Below are 21,914 nucleotides of genomic sequence, written 5' to 3' on the forward strand. Positions count from 1 at the left end.
TTTACTTAAACAATTCCAGACACTGGCCTTGGGAGATCCAAAATTAAACTAAAGTTGCTGAATCTTCCACCTCGGGAAGGAATGCTGAACAACTGATTTACAGCCTTGTTGCCACTGGCCAGACTAGCAGGTGACCCATAACTCAAGACAACCATCACAACCAGCTTTGCTGACCTGCATACCCTACCCCTAACATGCATTGCCCAACCCAGCCTCTATACTCTACCGCTGATGTCAATTCCCGTGCTTTGCCTAAAAAAATAAATCCTACCAGCTTTTTAGGGGGAACCAGCTGGAGGATTCTTGTGCCTCCACTGTCTCCCTTGCACTTGAGAACAAATCCTAAAAATAAAGCCTTATCTAGGAAGTCCTCTTGGCCCCATATTAATTTCCCTTACACGGAGAGCCAAGGAGCCTGTGGTCTGTAACATATGTATATACATTACGTGTATGTGGTATCTTCTTACTTCCAGAGAATATTGCCAAATTACTTTATACAATTCCTTAAGAGACCTCTGTTCTAAATGGGTTTTGTGAAATAAGTAACTCAAAATCGAAGCTGTTGGAACTTTAAAATATTTAAGGGAATGTGATTATGGGACCTGAGTCACATAAACAGGCAGCTGCAACCTAGGCAACTGTAACCTTGTTTCTCTGATTACAGATTAGCCGTTTTTCTTACTTACATTATTTTGTAAAATGTAGTAAATGACTAAAGTGAGCCAGGGAAGACTCCTTCCTTTTGTGTGTGTGTCTGTGTGTGTGTGTGTGTGTGTGTGTGTGTGACGGAGTCTTGCTCTGTCTCCCAGGCTGGAGTGCAGAGCCGAATCTTGGCTCACTGCAGCCTCCGCCCCCCGAGTTCATGCAATTCTCCTGCCTCAGCCTCCCGAGTAGCTGAGAATGCAGGCACACACCACCATGCCCAGCTAATTCTTGTATTTTCAGTAGAGATGAGGTTTCATCGTGTTGGCCAGGCTGGAACTTCCTCTTTCCTCTCTTACAGAGACTTCATGACTATCATATTGTCTAGGATGAAATGTTAAATATACTTTTTTAAATTGGAAAGGCAATGAAAACTAGCTGTATGGAAATGAAAACAAACTGTAACTAGCTAAATTGTTGCAATTTATAAACCACCCTTGTGCAGAAAACGTTATAATTCTGCTAAATTTCTTTGTTTTCTGCCTGTATAAGCAAGGCCTTAACTTTTAACTGCAGAGCACTGACCCCATTTCTCTGAAGTCCAGGTTTGCTGAATGGCCATTCCCAGCTTTTTGCTTAAATACATGCTTTAAAACTGGTTTCTGATCCTTTTGATTAATTCAGATTGACAGTTGCAAAACATATACACTTACATGTTAAATTAAGTCTAGCCTAACACTGTCTTCTTACATATTCTAAGTTTGGCCTAACGATTTCTATTTATACATAGTGAACTGTAACCTAACTGCATGTATAAACAGATTGTAACCTACTCTTGTGCCAATCACTGACTTTTGGCCAATCAAAGGCAGCCAGCTGTTAATAAGGCAAATACCAGGATGTAACCGATCTGGCGGTTTCTGTACCTCATTTCCATTTTCTGTACATTGCTTTTCTTTTCCTGTCTTTTTTTTCCACCACATGCCTATGCTGGAGCCTTTCTGAATCTATTCTGGTTCAGAGACTGCCTGATTTATGAGTTGTTCTTTGCTCAATTAATCTCTGTTAAATATAATTTGTCTAAGGTTTTTATTTTAACATATACAAATAAAATATTCCTAAAACTCTCAGAAATGCAGGAACTAACCCAATGATTTCAAGTGTATGTGATTTCAGTAAATCTGTAAATGAGACAAGTATAATATTGTTGTTTTAATAAAAACAGCTGTGTTTTCAGAATTATCAGCATTGAGTACCATGCTGAGCACATGTTTTGCTCTTACCTGGGCTTACTACTCAAATAAACTAATATATTTACTAATGTTTAAGACTTTAGAATTTACAGATTTGACTTTAATTAAATAGAATCATTATTCTGACAAAGTTTATATCAACAGTAATTATGTTTTATAATGTTTCTGCTTAGATGTAGTTTTCAAAATATTTTTGGTAACTTGAAACCTTAACAGTATACTAAGTTAAATTACATGGCAGATATTATTGAAAATCTAGATCACTTCTAAGTAGGATAAAATATTAACACATTAATAGCTGATCATAAGTTTATCTGCTTTTAGCTTCTTATTTTTTACAGATACTAAAGACATTTGGGTTTGTTAAAAAGGATGTTCTTTTTGCCACATTGGGGAATCGTACTAAGAAGAAGAATATGCCTCTAGAAATTATGAGATGATATATTCACAAACTTTGCTGAAATGCCAAAAAATGCTGATATACAACCGGCAATTCACAGTTGTTTACTTAATAGTTTTCTCTGGAAAATAAAAGATAATAAGGGTTGAAAATTATAATCAATCATATGTAAAGTGAACTACTGGATATAATCAGGATGAAGGAAAAACCTCTGTATGCAAAGTATTCAAGTAATGTAGAATGTGGTTTTGTTATAGGGAAAAGAGCAATTCTTTCCTAAAGGAGTTGTTTACTCGTTATTCCTGAATGAGGAAGAGGAAAGGATCAAAACCTGAAAGGGAAGTGCAGGGAAGACAGAGAAAGAAAATTTTATCTTGTGTGGTCATGTAGGCTAAGATTGAATAGATTTATGTAAGGTTTTAAAATGAGCTTTAATATTAACAGTATACTGATGCAAAACTAGAGTTTCATTTTCTCTCTCTTAAAAAAACAATATTTTTTAGATTATCTTATTACTGTTCTTTTTTTTTTTTTGAGAGTGGAGTCTCGCTGTGTCGCCCAGGCTGGAGTGCAGTGGCGCGATCTCGGCTCACTGCAAGCTCCGCCTCCCGGGTTCCCGCCATTCTCCCGCCTCAACCTCCGAGTAGCCGGGACTACAGGCGCCCGCCACCGCGCCCGGCTAGTTTTCTGTATTTTTAGGAGAGACGGGGTTTCACCGTGTTAGCCAGGAGGGTCTCGATCTCCTGACCTCGTGATCCACCCGCCTCGGCCTCCCAAAGTGCTGGGATTACAGGCTTGAGCCACCGCGCCCGGCCTACTGTTCTTAATAAGAGGTTGTAAAAGGTTTCTCTTTACCTTTTGAAAAACCTGCCTAGGAAACTACCAGTCTGAATACTTGTGTTCCCGCAAAGTTCGTATGGTGAAACCTAATCACCAATGTGATGATGTTAGGAGGTGGGGCCTACTGGGAGGTGACTAGATCACGAGGACAAAGCCCTTATGAATGAATGCCCTTGTAAAAGGGACCCCAGAGAGCTTGCCCCTTCACCACATAAGGACACTGCCAGAAAGCACTATCTATGAATCAGAACGTAGGCCCTCACCAGACACTAAATCTGCCTTGATCTGGGACTTTCCAGCCTCCACAACTGTGAGAAATTTGTTGTTTATAAGCTACCCAGTCTATGGTATTTTGCTATTGCAGCCCAAACAAACTGAAGAAACTAAGACAGAAACAAAGACTCTGTGTCATATCAGAATAACTTCCTGTGGTGTTTTTTTGTTTGTTTGTTTGTTTGTTTGTTTGAGATAGGGTCTCACTCTATCATCCAGGCTAGTACATGAGTGCAAGTACATGATCATGGCTCACGGCAGCCTCAACCTCCCAGTGATCCTCTCATCTCAGCCTCCCAAGTATCTGGGGCTACAAGTGTGAGCCAACATACCAGGCTAACTTTTTAAAAATTCTTTGTAGAGACAAGGTCTCCCTAGGTTGCCCAGGCTGGTCTCAAACTCTTGGGCTCAAGTGATCCTCCAACCTCGGTCTCCCAAAGTGCTGGGATTACAGACATGAGCCACCACTCCTGGCCTTCCTGTGCTTTTTGTCTTTATCATGTCCTAGATTATTTAAGAGAACCAAGTCTTCTAAATGTGAAAAGAGCTAAGTTTTGTTTCTCTTTTTGTTTCTTACAATTGTGTTACTCCCCGTACTTACTTTTGAAATCTCTTGGTACCATAGGTTAAATAGTTAAGAATTATTTCACAGTGACCTGTAATGTTGGTTAATCAAGTATTCAAATCTTTTGACATTTCTGATAACTTTTGATATTTTGCCTTTCCAAAGCCAAATCCTAAATAAAATCCTGGTCTTGAACTGACTGAAATTTCCCAGAGAGACCCTTGAAAATCTCAAAGGATTTGTTCTTACCTATAAAAAGATATGCTAAACTAATTAGGTTTATTTGATATGTTGAATTCTATGGAAAGTATTGTCAAATAAAAAGAGATGTTTAACTGTCCTTAGGTTACATTTGTATAGGTAAAAGTTATGAATATAAATATTTCGTGAATTATATAAAGTTCCTAGAAATTTGTCAATGCCCTTGTTGGCATGATACATCTTTATGCTTCTTTGTCTGATGGTAGACAACAATGACAAAACATTATCAGTTATCATTTTGTTATTATTTTAATGTTTTATGCTACAGAAACAACAAAACTGCCTTGTCAACTGTGTCACAGTGAACTTTCAGCCCATCTTTAACTATGACTATTTTCAGATAGTAATTGTTATCTGATGTTTTTCTGAAAATTCTTGCAATCAGCTACTAGCAAGAACGCTTATTTTCAACATAAGCAGATTGTCTCTGAGATCCGTGGAAAGGACTATGACAGATACTCTGGAGTACAGGCTTCTGGTGACGTTGCTTAAATAATTGAGATCATACCATTGGACTGAGTAAGGATTGCCAGAACTCTAGCGGAGCAGCTAATGGGTTCATTAACTGCTAACTCAATCAAGCAGAACAAGACTGAATTACATAGGACTGAATGATAAATGATTATAATTTGTATCATTTTTTGTTTAGAACATTGCTAGTTTTTCAATCAATGTTCTGTTTTTCAGATACAAGGAACCCCTTTCTCTTTTCTCCTAAGCTATCTATAACTCACAATAATTTGGCAGATTTATACCTTTGTCAACAAAAATGAAATATATCCTTTTCCTCTCTAGTTGATTCCTCCAGAATTCAGAAGCTCTTATTGAATATTCTTATTTTCATAGCATTAGAGCTATTTGCATAAGTTGAATAAGAATCTGTTCTGCTTTTAACAGGACATAATTGGGAAACTTGGTTATGAAACCGCCTTTGCAAAAATGATAACAGTGAGAAAATAATGACAGTGGAGGAGATCAGATCTAGCCAACCTCCCTCTTGCCTTTAGCATTTAAGCTGCCAAGCTAGGTTTGGGAGACATTTAGCTTACAGTTTAAATGATAGTAGCCCTTCCCCAAAATTCAAATGCCTTTCTAAAGAGACCACAAGGCTAGGAGGAGGAAAAGGAGCCTGAATTCTGCTAAGGTATAGACATAAATGGTTGCCAGCTGTTATTCCAGAGGTCACAATTTATGCAGCTTCTCCAATTATTCCTGCAGATAACATCACTATGGTAGAACCTAAGATTAGCCTTTTGAGATAGCTTTTCATGTTGTTTGCATGTCTGACACCCATGGCTCCACCTGGAGCTGCCAGCCCCTCCTGTGTCCCCACCCATAATCAACTCAGCATAAGAGGACAGCTTCAACTCCCTATGATTTCATCTCCAACCCAACCACCAGCAGCAGCAAGCACCCACTGCCTAGCTACCCCGACTCCTTCCTCCAAATTGGCTTTGAAAAACCCCTAACCTACAAGCCTTTGATGACACGGATTTGAGCAATAACTCAGTCTCTTGTGTGGCACGGCCAGCCTCATGTCAATTAAACGCTTTCTTTACTCAATTCCGTGAATTGATGTTTTTTGTGCAGCAAGCAGGAAGAACCCATCAGGCAGTTACATTTATATTACCAAGCCTTTGCAGAATGTCATATTTGTGAATTGAGTGGAACCTGATATGACTAAACAGTTTTAAGGAACTAAGATTGACTTTATGGAGCCAGTGTTTTCAAAGACCTCTTGGAAAAACTGATCCGATAACTGCATTACAGAATTCTCAGCCTTAAGGGTGAGTAAAAAGGTCACTTCCTAGGAAACTTAGAATATTTGGGAGACCTCAAGGAGAAAGGAATTCACCCAAATCTATAAGTATTGCAGATGAAATCTGATGACAAGTTCTTGGCTTGACTTCTAGCATCAAGAAACCTTTAAAATTCCAATCTGAGATTCCTTATAAGAGTTCCGGCAATGCAAACTTTAAAAAGCTCTAAGTGGTCAATTACCATTCTTGCCGTGCTTGTGCAAATGATCAGACCAAATTTAATGAGACTAATTTTGTAACCAAAAGTAGTCTTACTTTGATTATCTTTGGTCAAAATGCAGGTGATTGTAGAGAAAAATTTTATGTTTTGATGAAAAACTATAACCCCCCCTTGTGAGTGATCAGATTCTAGTCCTGTTCATGACCTTTGCGATATTTTTCACCTCTTGGTAAACTAGATCCTTCTGTCTTGCCCATTTGGCCAGTAATTAACACAACTTTTCTCCCACCCACCTGACATGGCATCACTGAGAACTAAACCCTAACTTCCTAGATCATTATTAAGACTCTGGGTTATCTTCTTACAAAGCCCTAAAAGCTGAAGCGGGACAATATGATATAAAAATCAAAGGACTTATTGCTACAACAGTTTGGTCCACTCCGGAAGTTCACCAAACACTCATCTCTTCTCTGCTGTGCTCTGGAAAATAACCGTAACTGTGACACTGATGTTCTCACTCTACCATCTAAAAACATGCTTCAAGACCAACATCTAGACATCTTCTCAACTGCCTGCCCTCCATACTCAAAACCCAGATTTATAATCTATCCCAACCATTAATCTGTGCTTTTCTGGTTCCTCGTTCTATGCTCTTGTTCCCCTCTGCAGATCTCTTACCTCACAATTTCTAACCCAAATCTTCCCTCTATAGCAATCAACCTAGCTTCTTTCATGTATGTTGAAACTTCAAGGGAAGTTTCAGATGAGGGAAATGTTATCCACTGAAACCCTAGAGTTGGTATAAAGATTATTTTAAAGTGAAAACATTTAAGCTAAAGAAGATGCAAAAAGAAATCTTCTCTGAACTTCCATTATGTGATTCAAGCAGAGTCTCCAGAGAATACCTTTCTGTTATCCTCCTCCAAAGGAGTTTCCTATGAATTCAGCTGCTGTGGAGATAGCCCAGTTCTTGCCCAGCTCCCATGGCATTAAAAAACCCAATGGAGGCCGGGCGCGGTGGCTCAAGCCTGTAATCCCAGCACTTTGGGAGGCCGAGACGGGCGGATCACGAGGTCAGGAGATCGAGACCATCCTGGCGAACACAGTGAAACCCCGTCTCTACTAAAAATACAAAAAACTAGCCGGGCGAGGTGGCGGGCGCCTGTAGTCCCAGCTACTCGGGAGGCTGAGGCAGGAGAATGGCGTAAACCCGGGAGGCGGAGCTTGCAGTGAGCTGAGATCCGGCCACTGCACTCCAGCCTGGGCGACAGAGCAAGACTCCGTCTCAACAAAAAAAAAAAAAAAAAAAAAAAAACCCAATGGAACCTTCCATATCTTCTCACTGAAGCCCTAAGTAAACCTTTTGTTAAGTTTGATATAAATCTTGTATCTCTGGCTAATCAGGAAGTAATTTATCACTGAGCTCTCCCACATGTACTCATAAATAAACTTTGTCTTCTCTCCAGTTAAACTATTATCAGTTAATTTGCAGGCCCCAAAACATCTGCACCTAAGTTGGAATAAAAAAAGTTTCTCTCCCAACATAATCATTTCTTCTCATTTTCCAGAAGCATGTCACATCAATCCTTCACTATTCCAGGAGACATAATAACAGAAAACATACCAACACAGGCAAAGAATGTCAGTAAATGGGAAGTTTCCATTAGGCAAAAATTCCACTTTCTAAGTGAGTCAGTAGGTGGCACCAAAGAAGAAAGAAGTACATCTCCATAAATGCACAGATCACTCCGAGTCCTAAAAATCCAATAAAAGTTACCCCTATAGATGGTCTGTGCCCTGTTTTATCCTTAAATGTCCTACTTTAGCACAGGTTTCTACTGAAAACTGCCTCAAGATCTCTTTGAAAGGAAATAAAAAATCACAAATGAAAATAAAACTTAGAAAATACTTGGAAAAAAACTTCCACGTTATTACTGCCAAAACCTGATTCTGGACATCCACCTTTCTGGGTTAGACGCAAAGTATATCATATTCAAAAAATATGGGTTGCTCACAGCAGCTCATGCCTGTATAATCCCAGCACTTTGGGAGGCTGAGGCAGAAGGATCGCTGGAGGCCAAGAGTCTGAGACCAGCCTGAGCAACACAGAGAGACCCCCATTTCCACCAAAAAATTTTTTTAATTAGATGGATGTAGTGATACATGCCTATAGTCTCTGAGGTGAGAGGATCTCTTGAGCCCAGGAGTTCAAGGCTGCAGTGAGTATGACTATGCCACTGCAGTCCAGCCTGGGTGACAAAGTGAGACCCTGTCTCAAAAAAAAGAAAAGGAAAAAAGAAACAAGGGATCTTCTCAGATGTGATCCACTGAGGCAGAAGCAAGAGGATCAGCATAGAGAAATCTGTCCTTAAGCGAGAGGAATAGGTGCATTTTGTCTCACCCTGAAACTTTTTGGCATTTCAAATGGCAGGGCAGGGACTTCTATCATTCATCTGTAGATACATACATTATTAAAAAAAGAAAAAAAGACATTTCCCCTAGTTGAATGGTAATCTTTCCCAAGATTCTAAGCCAAAAAGGGACTGAGCTCTAGTAACCTCATAGAAAGGCTTTTTTGTTGTTGTTTTCTTAATAAAAATATTTAGCTTCCCAGCTACTCCAGAGGCTGAGGCAGGAGGATCACTTGAACCCAGGAGTTCAAGGCGGCCAGCCTGGGCAACACAGCAAGATCCCACTTCAAAAAAAAAATCAGCAATGTTGAGAAAGAATAGTCCCTTAAATTCTTAAAGACACCTCGGCCGGGCGCGGTGGCTCAAGCCTGTAATCCCAGCACTTTGGGAGGCCGAGACGGGCGGATCACGAGGTCAGGAGATCGAGACCATCCTGGCTAACACGGTGAAACCCCGTCTCTACTAAAAAAAATACAAAAAATTAGCCGGGCGAGATGGCGGGCGCCTGTAGTCCCAGCTACTTGGGAGGCTGAGGCGAGAGAATGGCGTAAACCCGGGAGGCGGAGCTTGCAGTGAGCTGAGATCCGGCCACTGCACTCCAGCCTGGGTGACAGAGCGAGACTCCGTCTCAACAAAAAAAAAAAAAAAAAAAGACACCTCACAAACACGTATTGCCATTCTTCCTCATCCCAAATCAACATCGAAGCAGCACATCACCCAAAATATAGTTACCAAATTCATTTAGCCATATTAATTAAAATAAGGAGAGATGTTCCTCCTCTGCAGACACTGATAATACCTACATGGCTAAGGCAGCACTTCTCCCCAAGTCCTCCTCTCTAACAAGGTGTGAGCTGTAGGCCTCCACTTACCCTGGCAAATTCCATGGGTTTAGGAAGAAGGCACATGACCATGACATCGAAGCGAACATCACATACTGTCTTCAGCCACTTGGTGACAAACTGAGGCTTCAGCTTTTCCACCAGACTTCCCACTTCATCATCCATCATATATGCAGTGGAGTGAAACCACTGAAACACCATGGCCACCAGCCGGGCCAAGCTTTCTGTAGGCGTGTTTTCACTGGGTGTGCAGAGGCTCACCTAGAAGTATGTAGATTAGAATCTTGTTCAGTTTCCATCTGTCTTTACCAAATTATAACAGGTGCATTAAAAGGCAATCAAATAAAATAAAATAAAAAGATACCCCAGATAATCCATTTGAAATAGGCAGTTTTAAAAATGGGGATCGCTTATCCAGAAACTGTGTTCCTTCCTACAGGGATAGATGGATTGCAACAACAATTTTCCCTCAAGATTTCACCTTCCAATTAAGCATTTTCTCCTACAAGAAATCCATTATATAATCTGCACCAGATAAATGCTTCTCAAAAGTTAGGTCAACAAAATATTTCATCAATATCCTCAAGGAAAATAATGTATATACATTTCAGTTCTAAAATGATCATATTTCACTAAGAATTTTGTATTAGTAATAATTCAGATACCTTGGAGTCCCCTGATTCACTATCATAAATAGACTTTTTATTTTTATTTTGAGACGGAGTCTCGCTCTGTCGCCCAGGCTGGAGTGCAGTGGCGCGATCTTGGCTCACTGCAAGCTCCGCCTCCCTGGGTTCACATCATTCTCCTGCCTCAGCCTCCCGAGTAGCTGGGACTACAGGTGCCCGCCACCACACCCGGCTAATATTTTCTATTGTTAGTAGAGATGGGGTTTCACTGTGTTAGCTAGGATGGTCTCAATCTCCCAATCTCGTGATCTGCCTGTCTCAGCATCCCAAAATGCTGAGATTACAGGCGTAAGCCACCATGCCCAGCCCACAAATAGACTTTTTAAAACATCATTCATTCATTTACTATGAACTAATCTTTTATTGAGTACTATGGCAGGGTCCAGGAATAAAATAAATAAATAAAGCACAGTCTTTGCCTTCAAAGAGTTCACAGAAGTAGCTATTGTGACATTACATAATAACTTCTAGGAAGCAAGATATGTGAAATCACCAATTAAATGCCAATTTGGTAAAGACTCTTTCACGGAACAATGTGCAAGCATAATAGAAATACATCACTATGGAGACTGAATTAATGTCTCCAACGGGCAAAACAAAAGCCTGCTTCTCTGCAGCATTGGCAAATTCAGCTTGCTTGGGATGTTAGATCTGTATGTTTGATCTCTACCAAATAGATGTTGAAGTTAAATCGGTCAATAGCAATCATATTCCTTGCATTACTTTGGCTATAACTTCTCTGGTGTACACAGACTTACCATAAATATACAAAAAGCTCCACAGAGACTGAAGTTTCAAGAAACATTTCATGTAGGTGATGGAATGTGAATTATCTATAAATGTTATTGAATCCAGTACTTGACAACATATACTAGCAACTTTCCTGCTTGTACCAGTCTAGATCCTGATACTGTAGGTTTTAACACCTGGCTCTTCATCAAAATCAATGGCCAACAGCTTCTTAAAAAATTCCCAAGATTCTGGAATGTGATCTGGGCATTGTTAGTTTTTAAAAGCCTTCCTAGGTAAATCTAACATGCAGCTCAGGATTGAGAGCTACTGCCATAGAGAATTCAGTTCCATTGCTAAGGTTAATTTTTCACTATTTACTCCTTTTAAAAGAACAGGAGAAATTCCTCATCAGTACAATTTTGGAATGAGAAATAAGAAAGTGGAGAATAGTTAACTTATTTTTCTTACTAAGAACCATATTCCGAATTGACTGAGCAGCCTCTGATCATGTTTATCATCATCCTTGTTATCAAAGTCAGCATTATCCAGGGAATGGTGGGAAGAGGAGAGGCCCAGCTGCCGCCGCCGGTTCAGCTCATATTCTCGCTGCTCAGCATGGAACTCAGCTTCTTTCAACAAGCTGCCAAAGAGAAGTGTGATTTCAAGTTAGACTGTGAAAAAACACATTCTAGATCATGACCATTCAGAGGAAGTACCTCCTGAGTACTCAGGCACCCTGGATTGCTCTTCTTTAAATTGAGTACTGTGTTACCGAGTTACTGAGTACTGTGCATCATGAGTTACTCCAGGATGCCTCATTCTATTTTCTTACTATTTTATACTCCATTCCCGTTTCAAAGATGAACAAACTGAGGCACAAAGAGACTAGTTTCTCCAGTCAATTAGCATCAAGCAGAATTGATCCCTTCTGACTTCTGGTTCACCAACCATCCCACTGTAAGTCAATGCTTCCTCTATATCTATCATGAACCTATGCAGACAGCAAATGCATGATACAAGGAAAGATAGAGGAGCTTGTACCCAAATGAAAAAATATTCACCATCTGGTATTCAAAGACTCGAAAGTGAAACAGTGAAAATTCTTTTTTCCATTTGCTAAACAAGTACCAATTTTAAAAAAACAACACTCAGTATCGGTACGTTTTATACATGGTGTTGGCATTGTAAATCCATACACATGCTTTGAAAAGCAACTTGCTAATGTATTAAGAGCCATGTAAATATTCATACCCCTTGAACCAAGGTACTTGACATCTGGTAATCTACCCTAAGAAAATAAAAAATATAGGTACAGCACGATGTACACAAATATTTCTCAAAGAGTTACTTATAAAAGTAAAAAACTAGAAACAGTCTAAATATGTAATGATAAAAGTAAGTTATAGCTAGATGAATACTACATATCCACTAAAAATGATAAATATGGAAACTACACAATGACATGGAGAAAAGCTAATAGTGTAATGTTATTTCAAAAAGAGTTGTGGATACACTGTGATTATGGTTATAGAAATAAAACATACAGTTGAATAAAATTAGAACACAAGCAACACTGATGATGATGATAACAGTATGGCTGAGTGTTTCTTTTTCTTTTCAAACTTTCCATAATGTTCGATTTGACAAACATTTATTGCATTTCTACTATGTGTCAGCCACTGGGATAAGAGAAACAGAAAAGACTTGGCCTCTATCTTTTAAAACTTAAATTCTAATTGTTTTTTTTTTTTTTTTTTTTTTTTGAGACATAGTCTTGCTCTGTCCCCAGGCTGGAATGCAGTGGCACGATATCAGCGCACTGCAACCTCCGCCTCCCGCGTTCAAGTGATTTTCCTGCCTCAGCCTCTTGAGTAGCACAGGCGGGCACCACCACGCCCGGCTAATTTTTGTACTTTTAGTAGAGACGGGGTTTCACCATGTTGGTCAGGCTGGTCTCGAAATCCTGACCTCATGATCCGCCCGCCTAGGTCTCCCAAAGTGCTGGGATTACAGGCGTGAACCACTGAGCCCGGCCATATTGGTTCTTTAATTAAAAAAAAAAAAAAGAAAATCTTGCCTGGAACCGGGCACAGTGGCTCAAACCTGTAATCCCAGCACTTTGGGAGGCCGAGGCAGGTGGATCATCTGAGGTCAGGAGTTCAAGACCAGCCTGGTCAACATGGTGAAACCCTGTCTCTACTAAAAATATGAAAAATTAGCTGGGCGTGGGGGCGAGCAACTGTAATCCCAGTTACTCAGAAGGCTGAGGCAGGAGAATCGCTTGAACTGGGGAGGCGGAGGTTGCAGTGAACCAAGATCACGCCACTGCACTCCAGCCTGGGCGACAGAGACAGACTCTGTCTCAAAACAAAACAAAACAAAAACAAACAAGCAAACAAAAAATCTTGCCTCGATGAGTATCAGACAAAAAAGTGAGCAAGTGTAGAAGTTATTTCAATTGCCTTTTTTTTGGGGGGGGGGGTCATGTGATAGAAGAAGAAAAACCCAGTAGCCTGCAGGACCTGTCCCTGCTGTCCCTGTCTGACTCCACAGGGTCATGGTTTATCCCGGTATGGAACTACCTGGAGTTGTCCCACACCTGTTTCCTGTGCAGGTAATTCGCGCTTGTCGCCTTCCCCGCCTCCCAACTGGTTAATGCTGCTGTCTGTCAAGTCAGGCCTATTCACATGCTTCACTCTGATTGGCCCCTTCACTTAGTTCCCCTAACGCCCTCTCCCCAAGGCTATTAGTGAGCTCACCAAACCTTACCACAATGGCATGCTTATGTTTTTCTAGTCCCTTCATAGGTAACTTAAGGGCAGAGACTATATTTTATTCCCTCCTGCCTCCCAAGTGCCCAGCATAGTGCCTGGCACATAACTGGCATCCGTAAAAATATTCATTGAATTCATGAATTAAAATAGCATCATTACAACACTGTGGGAAGGTGAGCAGCTGGGCTAAGGGAATTTGAGGTTGCATTAAATATGCACATCTCAGTGTGCGGAGGTTAGCTCAAAGCAAGGTGGAGTTGTCAGAGGTAGCTACTAAGAAACTGCTTGTTACCTGATCACGGCCTCCACGGCGCAGACCAGCTCCTCAGCACCGCATTCCCGCGTGTTGATGGGCGGAGGGGAGGTCTGATAGAGGTGAGTCTCCGCAGCGGCCCCCACTTCATTACTGTGATGATTCGAGTGGCACCTCTTGCAGTACCGAACAGGCCTGTTTCCGTGACGACCACAGCACCCTGCTGAGAAGCAGGTGACAACTGCTCTTCTAACGTGGGAACTGCAGTTCTAGAAGCCAAGAAAGTGAAATCAATTAAAATTGACCACCGAGGTAAACTTGGCTAAGAATCAGTGGCCAAGTGTGACAACACATTCAAGGGCCACTGGTTTCCAAAGCGCAGGTTATTCTCCCACCAGCTAGATTTCAGTCATCGTTAAAAAATAAAGGGAGGAGTGTTTTCTATTCCTGTGAGTGGTAGAAATGCTCTCAATATCAGTGACACTGTGTTGGGAAGCCCTGTGTAAAGTTACCTCGGCCATGGGGGGAGTGAGGAGGAGGACACTTTCTGGATTATTTCAAGTTAACATTCCAAGAGTTTTCAGGAGAAATATAAAGAAAAAAACAGAACCATGGATCAAGAGAGTGCAACATCAGAGCACATCAGGGAAGAAAAGAAATGATGTTAACTCCCAAAATAAACTCTTTCAAAATTATTTTATGCACCTCAAAGAGTAGCTTTCCACTGCAGCTCCTCTGTCCTTGTCTCATTCAAGGACAGGTAAATGCTGCATTCAAAGACAGGGACTGCGCTGTGCCAAGGTGATGGCCTCAAACCAGGCTTTCCCATGTCCACCGGCACTCTATGAAGACCACAGGGACGGACACAGCCAGAACCCTTCAGAGTCAGTGTTGACATCAATCGCAGGAAGGGCACCACAAATGAAGTAATGGGAATGAGAAAAGTGGTGGAGCGTAAGACATTTCCAAGTTCAGGGGTGCTACGTCCAAGCTGCCCTGGCGGGAGGCAGAGGAGTGAAGCAGCACCCACATGAAGCTATTGGAGACGTGCAAAGCCTATGAGACATGCGACCACCACACAGTCGATGTCTCTTTCAATAGTGCTTGTGAAGATGTGAACACCCCCAAGGGGGGGTTAGACTCTAAGCCTTTATGAACTCGGAGCTTGTGAGAGGAGGGAGATAAAAGAATGAATTAATCTGTCTTCACCTAGAATTTAAAGGGAAAATATTGAGCTCAGGACAGTCTTTCTAGCCAGCATAGGATTCTCAAGGTAAGAAAAAGTTTCAAGGCAAACATCAAATCCAGGGACCTATCAGGAAAATGTGGTCTCGGTAGGAAAAAAAAATGATGACAAGGGCTTGAATATAAAACCCTTTAAGAACTCAGAATTTAATATGGTACACCACAGACTCTTTTAGACAGACAAGAAAAAAAAAAAAAAGCCGGTTGCGGGGGATGGCTTCTAAGGATCTTAAGGGCATACCTCAGCTATCTCCATCATGCCCTGTCCAAATCTCTAATCCACAGAGTCTATGAACATAATCAAATGTTGCTGTTTTATGCTGCTAAATTTTGAGCAATTTCTTATGAAGTATCTGGATACACTGTATATGATAATATCTGGAATCCCGACTAAAAGTCAACCTGCTTTATTACCACATGCCATCTATTCTAAAGAATGTCAGCAATAAAATACATTTCCCCAAAAATAATCTTGAGTTGATTGAAGTGCTAAATAATTGCTAGGATTCCTACTAAGTTTTGATAATATATTTGAAAGGCCTCAACCCATGTGGATTCAGCTCGCTCATTTCCAAAGTAAACTAGAGAGGCTTCCCTTAGATGGAGATTCAGCTGGGCATGTTTTCAAATGTTCACTCCAACCACTTTGTTTCACTGTTTTGAATTTTAAACACATAGAAATAACTCCAAGTGGTCTCACAAAATCACAGAATTGAAATAATTAAGGTCTGTCTCTTCATCTTTCCAATCATGATGCTATCATTGCTTATTTCAAATGTACCATTCAGGGAATATACAGTACCAAAGAGGTAGAATACAAACTACCCAGGAGAAACTCAAACAATTCTGAACTGTTATGAACTTAATGGAAGTTCTCCAAATAAACGTCTAAGTAAAACACAATGTTTATTAAAGGATAAGCAATAAAAATGTGCTAATTTGAAGCTTGTCACTAAAAATAACTTTGTCATATAAAAAGGGAAGTGTTAAAAAATGATCTACCCTGGGTGTCAAATATATTAGGTATGTCCCCAGAGCCAAAACATGCTGATTTAGAAAATAGAACTGTTTGGAATCCTAGTCCCTCAAGCTTATAAAAGATTCTCAAAGTAAGAATGGCCTCAGGATAAAGATCAAAGGAAGAATATGGTCTATGACTCTAAGATCGTTTGTTAAGGCTTCAGAAAGTTATAAGCTGGTGCCGAATTGAGCCTCTCAGCTATAACAGGGCTTCTAATAATTTTAAGGGCACACCGAAATGCCCCAAATATAGGAAGGACTGCCTCAAAAATAATTAAAGATGTGGCTTTCAGGGGCACAGGACCCCAATGAGATTCACTGAAAACCCACAAAGTTTTTAAGAAAGTCATACTAGCAAAAGCACCACCAGCTAAAACTAAACAGACGCAGTTCTAAATGAAAAGAGGTCTATGGGACCCTAACTCCTACATGCAGGAAGCAGACTGAGAAAGTTACTCAGCTGCAACATGGACCATTACTTATTGAAAAGAAAAGATGCCTCAGAGAGTGAAGCCAAGAGCTCGGGAGGACAATAACAGATTAGGGAACTACTTCTAGGAAACAAAACCAGATTGTAATCAAGACAAGTATGCTATTCCTGGAGACAGAGGAACTGTTGATGTATTTGTGGCTGGAGCTGCTATAGACCGATGACTGCTATCTGCTTTCCCTTCCTCTTTCTGAACAGAAGCCTATTGCTATGATCCTGTCCCTATCTCAACATTGTGCCTTGGGTGCAGAGAGGGAAGATAACTTTCCTTCTTAGTTCACAGGACTCTGAATCAAGAGAATCAGTTACCAAGAAGTTTAATCAGTGACATATCACATGTAGATCACAAGATACTAGACTTTAAGTCTGAAGCCATAAATGAATAAGACTTGTGGCGGTCATATAAAATGGTGAGCATATTTTGCATATGGATAGAAGGTGAATAATTATGTCCAAAGGACAGATTGTGGTAGGTTAAATGTGATCACAAAATTCTTGCCACTCCTTCAATAACCACAACAATCCTATTTCTCCACTCTTTGAATCTGGGCTGCCTTGGAACTTGCTTTGACCTGTTGAATGCTACAGAAATGATGCTGTGCGACTTCTGAGAGGCCTTGAGTGAGTAAGACTCTCTCACTCTCTGAGAAGACTGCCACCTGTGAACAAGTCCAGCCCAGCCCCTGGACGATGAGACGTCATGTGGAAAGAGAGAGGCCCAGACACCCCACCCATCTCACCATTCCAGCCATCCCAGCTGAGCCCCAGATATGCGAGTGAGACCATCTGGGGCCAGCCAATCCCAGCTTAGCCACCAACTGACTGCAAATACATGAGTGAGCCTAGAGTAATTTATCAAAAGAACTGCTTAGCTGAGCTGAGCATAGGACAAATTGCCAATCCACAGAACTGTGATTAAATAACTGGTTGCCATATGAGACACTGTGTTTTCAGATGATTTGCTATGCATCCATAGATAACAGAGACAGCCCTCCAATATACCTACTCACAACATCCCAAAAGGTTTAAATGACGTGTGCAAGGTCCACATAGGTAGGAGGGAACAGAACCAGCCTGAGTCCAAGAATCTCAACCAACTAGTCAAAAGTTCTTTTTTATGACATCATACTGCCTCCTCTCATGCTTTTCGATTGTTAAAACAAGAAGAGAAGATGGAGATGGTTTAGAGAAACTATTATTTAAAAAACTAAAGGAAATATTAAAGGAAGACTCTTTAGCTACATATATTGTTCAACTTACACATAAATAAATACTGTCCATATACAGTCAGTCTGGGTATGTTTTTCACATATACAAATTGGACTATTTGCACTCCACTTCAAAACAATCAAGATTTCTAGCATACAAGATATATCCTTAACTAAAGTTAAGTACCATAAATTGCAGTATAATTCAAACCTTTTTCTAATTAGACTCCTATCCCAGAATTATACATAGGCTTTTATTGCAAATTACTGAACAAAAACATTGTGCATAAGATGGGTGAGCAAAAGCAGAAATGGAAATAGAGACCACTTGGATGTGGCAATCTTGCATGCTAAATTATTTCCTTTCCCCCTCCACAAATACAATGGCATGCACATACTAGAAACCATGGTGCAGAAATAAGGCAGATGTCAATAAATGAATTTACATACAAACACAATAAATCATGCCCCAACAACACAAATGGTCTGCTCTTACCTTTTTCTGACATATAGCAGATATTTCAGCTGTAAGGGGAAGGCACACAAAATATCAACAAAGAAAGAGAGCCCCTCTAATTTTTAATTAATTAATTAATTTATTTTTTGAGACAGGGTCTTACTCTGTCACTCAGGCTGGAGTGCAATGGCCCCCCATAATAGCCCACCACAGCCTCTTGAACTCTTTGGCTCAAGTGATCCTCCTGACTCAGCCTTCTAAGCAGCTAGGACAACAGGGGTGGCCCTCCATGCCTAGCTGATTTTTTTTTTTTTAAGACATGGGGTCTTACTATGTTTCTCAGGCTGTTCTTAAACTCCTGGCCACAAGCGACCCTCCTGCCTTGACCTCCTTCCCAAAAGGCTAGGATTACAGGTATGAGCCTCCATGCTAGGTCTAGAGCCCATTTTAAGTAAGGGCGGCCATGGAGGGGGAATTTTTTAAATCTTAGTAACACGACCTCTGGACTTGGCCCAAACAGCTTTTTGCTTGTCTCATAAATTATCATCTACTTTTATTAGCTTCTAGTTTCCTCAGAAAGCATGAAATAGATCTCTTTTCATCTAGGGGTGTGTGTTTAGTGAGGTTAAGAACACCTGCATGCTGCTACTCTTACAAGTAATTTAATCTTTTCAGACATGACTTGGAAATCAAATCTTGTTAAAGCCAAACAACTTTAATCTTATTTCCCCATATTACAGAGGACAAAACTGAGAACCACTGTGGTTAAATTCTTCAAGGTCACACAAGCTATCAATGCTAGGGGCAGACCTTGAGTTAAAGTCTCCAAATTCCCCATTTACTGTTCTTTCCATTACACTATGACACTGGGTTGATGTGATATATTTACAGCATCACCATGCGATTATTTGCAATATCAAAACGGTAGAAAAAAAGTACTAACTTGGACTACTTAGATTTAAATTATCAATTTATATCATTCTTAACACGCGTGTATAAAACCAGCTGTAGGGTTAAGAGAAAGCGATTTTCAATCCCACGGGTAGACCAGTTGGAGCAAGACTGTCAAACTACTGTCTACATATGAGATTGACTTTAATGAATGGATAAGAATTCTTTTTAGTGGGCACATCAATTATTTCCATGAAAACTGGTGCTGGAGAGCATTTGAAAATAAATCTTCCAAGAATCGGTTAATATGTTCTCTGAAATAGTATGTACTCAAAAAATGAACTAACACTTTATTTATAGTATAGTCTATGTTAACAATTTATTTAAAAGATCAAAGGCAAATGTCTCCCAAACCCTGTCTGGTAATCTTAAACTAGTGGATGAAAAAGCAATAAAATTTACAACTCACTTTTAAAAACTGGTTTTGTATAATTAATGGTTATTTGACAGTTTGATATCCCAGAGTTTATCTTGAAGCATCTGAGGTTAGAGTCACATGTCTAGATAAATAATGAAAAGTTATTGCCAGTTTTCCTCTAAAGATGAATATCACTGCTCAGCGACATATTTAAAAAAGATTTTATAACTTGTATTTTATAACTTGACTATGGCTTTTACCTCAGAGCAGTGGATGATCACTAAATAAGAAGCCTAATTTAAAGGAAAAAAAGTTACATTTACCCATATAAGCCCAAATCTTTTTACAGGTTTTTTTGGGGATGGTGGTGGTTTTTTTTTTTAAGACAAGGTCTTCCTCTGTCGCCCAGGCTGGAGTGCAGTGGCATGATCACGGCTCACTGCAGCCTCAACTTCCTGGGCTCAAATGATCCTCCCACATCAGCCTCTCAAGTAGCTGGGACTAAAGGCACATGTCACCATGCCTGGCTAAATTGTTTTTTCTATCCCGCCCTCCTAAATTTTTTGTATGTTTGTTTGTATTTTTAGTAGAGACAAAGTTTCACCATGTTTTCCAGGCTGGTCTCAAACTCCTAGGCTCAAGCCATCAGCCTGCCTCCACTTCCCAAAGTACTGGGATTACAGGCATGAGCCACTGCGCCTGACCTACAGATATTTTTATGTAAATTTTCAAAATGTGCCTTTGAAGAATATAGAGGCTGATATTATTGCTCCATTTTACAGAGGGGAGCACTAAATTAATTTCTCCCTTAAGGCTGAGAATCTAATATAAATAATCTAATATGAAAAGTAAGACTACGAAAAGTGTAATTATCAAGCAAAGGCCTTCAATTAAAAAAAAAAAGTTCTTAGAATTTAGTTTGCGTAAGGTTTTCCTTTTAAATGAGCCTTTCACATGAATCCTTTTTTTTTTTTCCCAAGAATCCAATGGAGTGAGGATATTTTGAGCTACTCACATGTGAATTCATTGTTTATTCAAGGAGTGCAGCTTGATTTTTCACAATGATGAGACTTTCATGGTTCCTTCTTTTTTTTTTTTTTGAGACGGAGTCTCACTCTGTCGCCCAGGCTGGAGTGCACTGGTGCAATCTCGGCTCACTGCAACCTCTGGCTCCCAGGTTCAAGTGATTCTCCTGCCTCAGTCTCCTGAGTAGCTGGGATTACAGGCTGGTGCCACCATGCCTGGCCAATTTTTCATATTTTTAGTAGAGACGGGGTTTCACCGTGTTAGCCAGGATGGGAATCCATTTATTTTCTACATCTGAAGTCATATACAATTGAGTTCTTCCTGTGCCCCGATCTCTACTCAAACTTAGTATGCCCACAGCAATTTTCCACCTTTCATCTTTCCTCTGTGTTTGTCAGTACTTTTCCTTGTCATTTTAGCCTCCAGTGACATGGCTGGAAGAGCCGCTTCTCCCATATGTGGAGAAATGCTCTGTCTGGGACCTACCAACTTACAAGGCATAGCTTTGAGAACTCCAACAAACTACAAGAAGCCTTAAAATCTTGTCTTTCCATTGAGATGGGCTAGATATACTTTATCCTCATTTTACTGATGAGGAAACTGAGTCTCAGAGAAATTCAATGATTTCTCCCCTACAACACAGTACTAGTAATAGTAGCAGGGAAAAGGCCAATTATTCATCTCTCTCCCAGGTGGTGTTCCTTATTCTTTTTCTTCTCCTTAATCAGACCCAGCGCAGCATCTTATTACTGACAACACCTGTTACAGATACAGAAAATCCCTGAAGACATAATTTGGCAGGGCTTTAGTCTTATGGAATCCTAATTCCAATATCTACCCTTAATTCTGGTAGGGATGATACTACTTCCCTCATTATTAAATGTGTGAGTACATTATAAGCAAGGCATTGATATTATGCTTCATATCAATGAATATTCATAGAATACAATACTTTGGCGACTGTCTTTGTACAATAAAATAGTACAAAAGGAGATAAAGCAACTATGTCATTAGTCATGATGACTCATTATTCATCCTTTCCTAAGTAAACCATACCTTGCGGCAGAAGAACATCAATCAGCCACTCACTGTGGTCCCTATTGAAAAAAACAAAATTCATTTTTGAGCTTCATTGAAATATTCTCCTTCCACATGAATGTTTATAAGCTGCACACTATTGCTGAAAGGCTTTTAATAGAAAGGAAGTATAATTAAGAGCACCATCATAATAAACTCTTAAAATG

General features: G+C 40.1%; 1 protein-coding gene across 3 annotated transcripts in view; it reads right to left on the reverse strand.

Annotated features, from left to right (window-relative positions):
• Nucleotides 1-21,914, reverse strand: part of UNC79 (unc-79 homolog, NALCN channel complex subunit) — a 287,744-nt gene that overhangs the window by 158,074 nt on the left and 107,756 nt on the right. For all 3 annotated transcript variants that reach the window (XM_033191506.1, XM_033191504.1, XM_033191507.1), the window contains 5 exons: nt 21,727-21,767; nt 18,375-18,403; nt 13,955-14,184; nt 11,357-11,528; nt 9,498-9,728 (listed from right to left, as the gene is read on the reverse strand). In XM_033191506.1, coding sequence (XP_033047397.1) covers nt 9,498-9,728; nt 11,357-11,528; nt 13,955-14,184; nt 18,375-18,403; nt 21,727-21,767 — 703 coding nt within the window. The remainder of the gene's footprint in view (nt 1-9,497; nt 9,729-11,356; nt 11,529-13,954; nt 14,185-18,374; nt 18,404-21,726; nt 21,768-21,914) is intronic.

The sequence above is a fragment of the Trachypithecus francoisi genome, unplaced genomic scaffold (assembly GCF_009764315.1).
Source record: "Trachypithecus francoisi isolate TF-2019V2 unplaced genomic scaffold, Tfra_2.0 Lachesis_group3, whole genome shotgun sequence".
Taxonomy (NCBI): Eukaryota; Metazoa; Chordata; class Mammalia; order Primates; family Cercopithecidae; genus Trachypithecus; species Trachypithecus francoisi.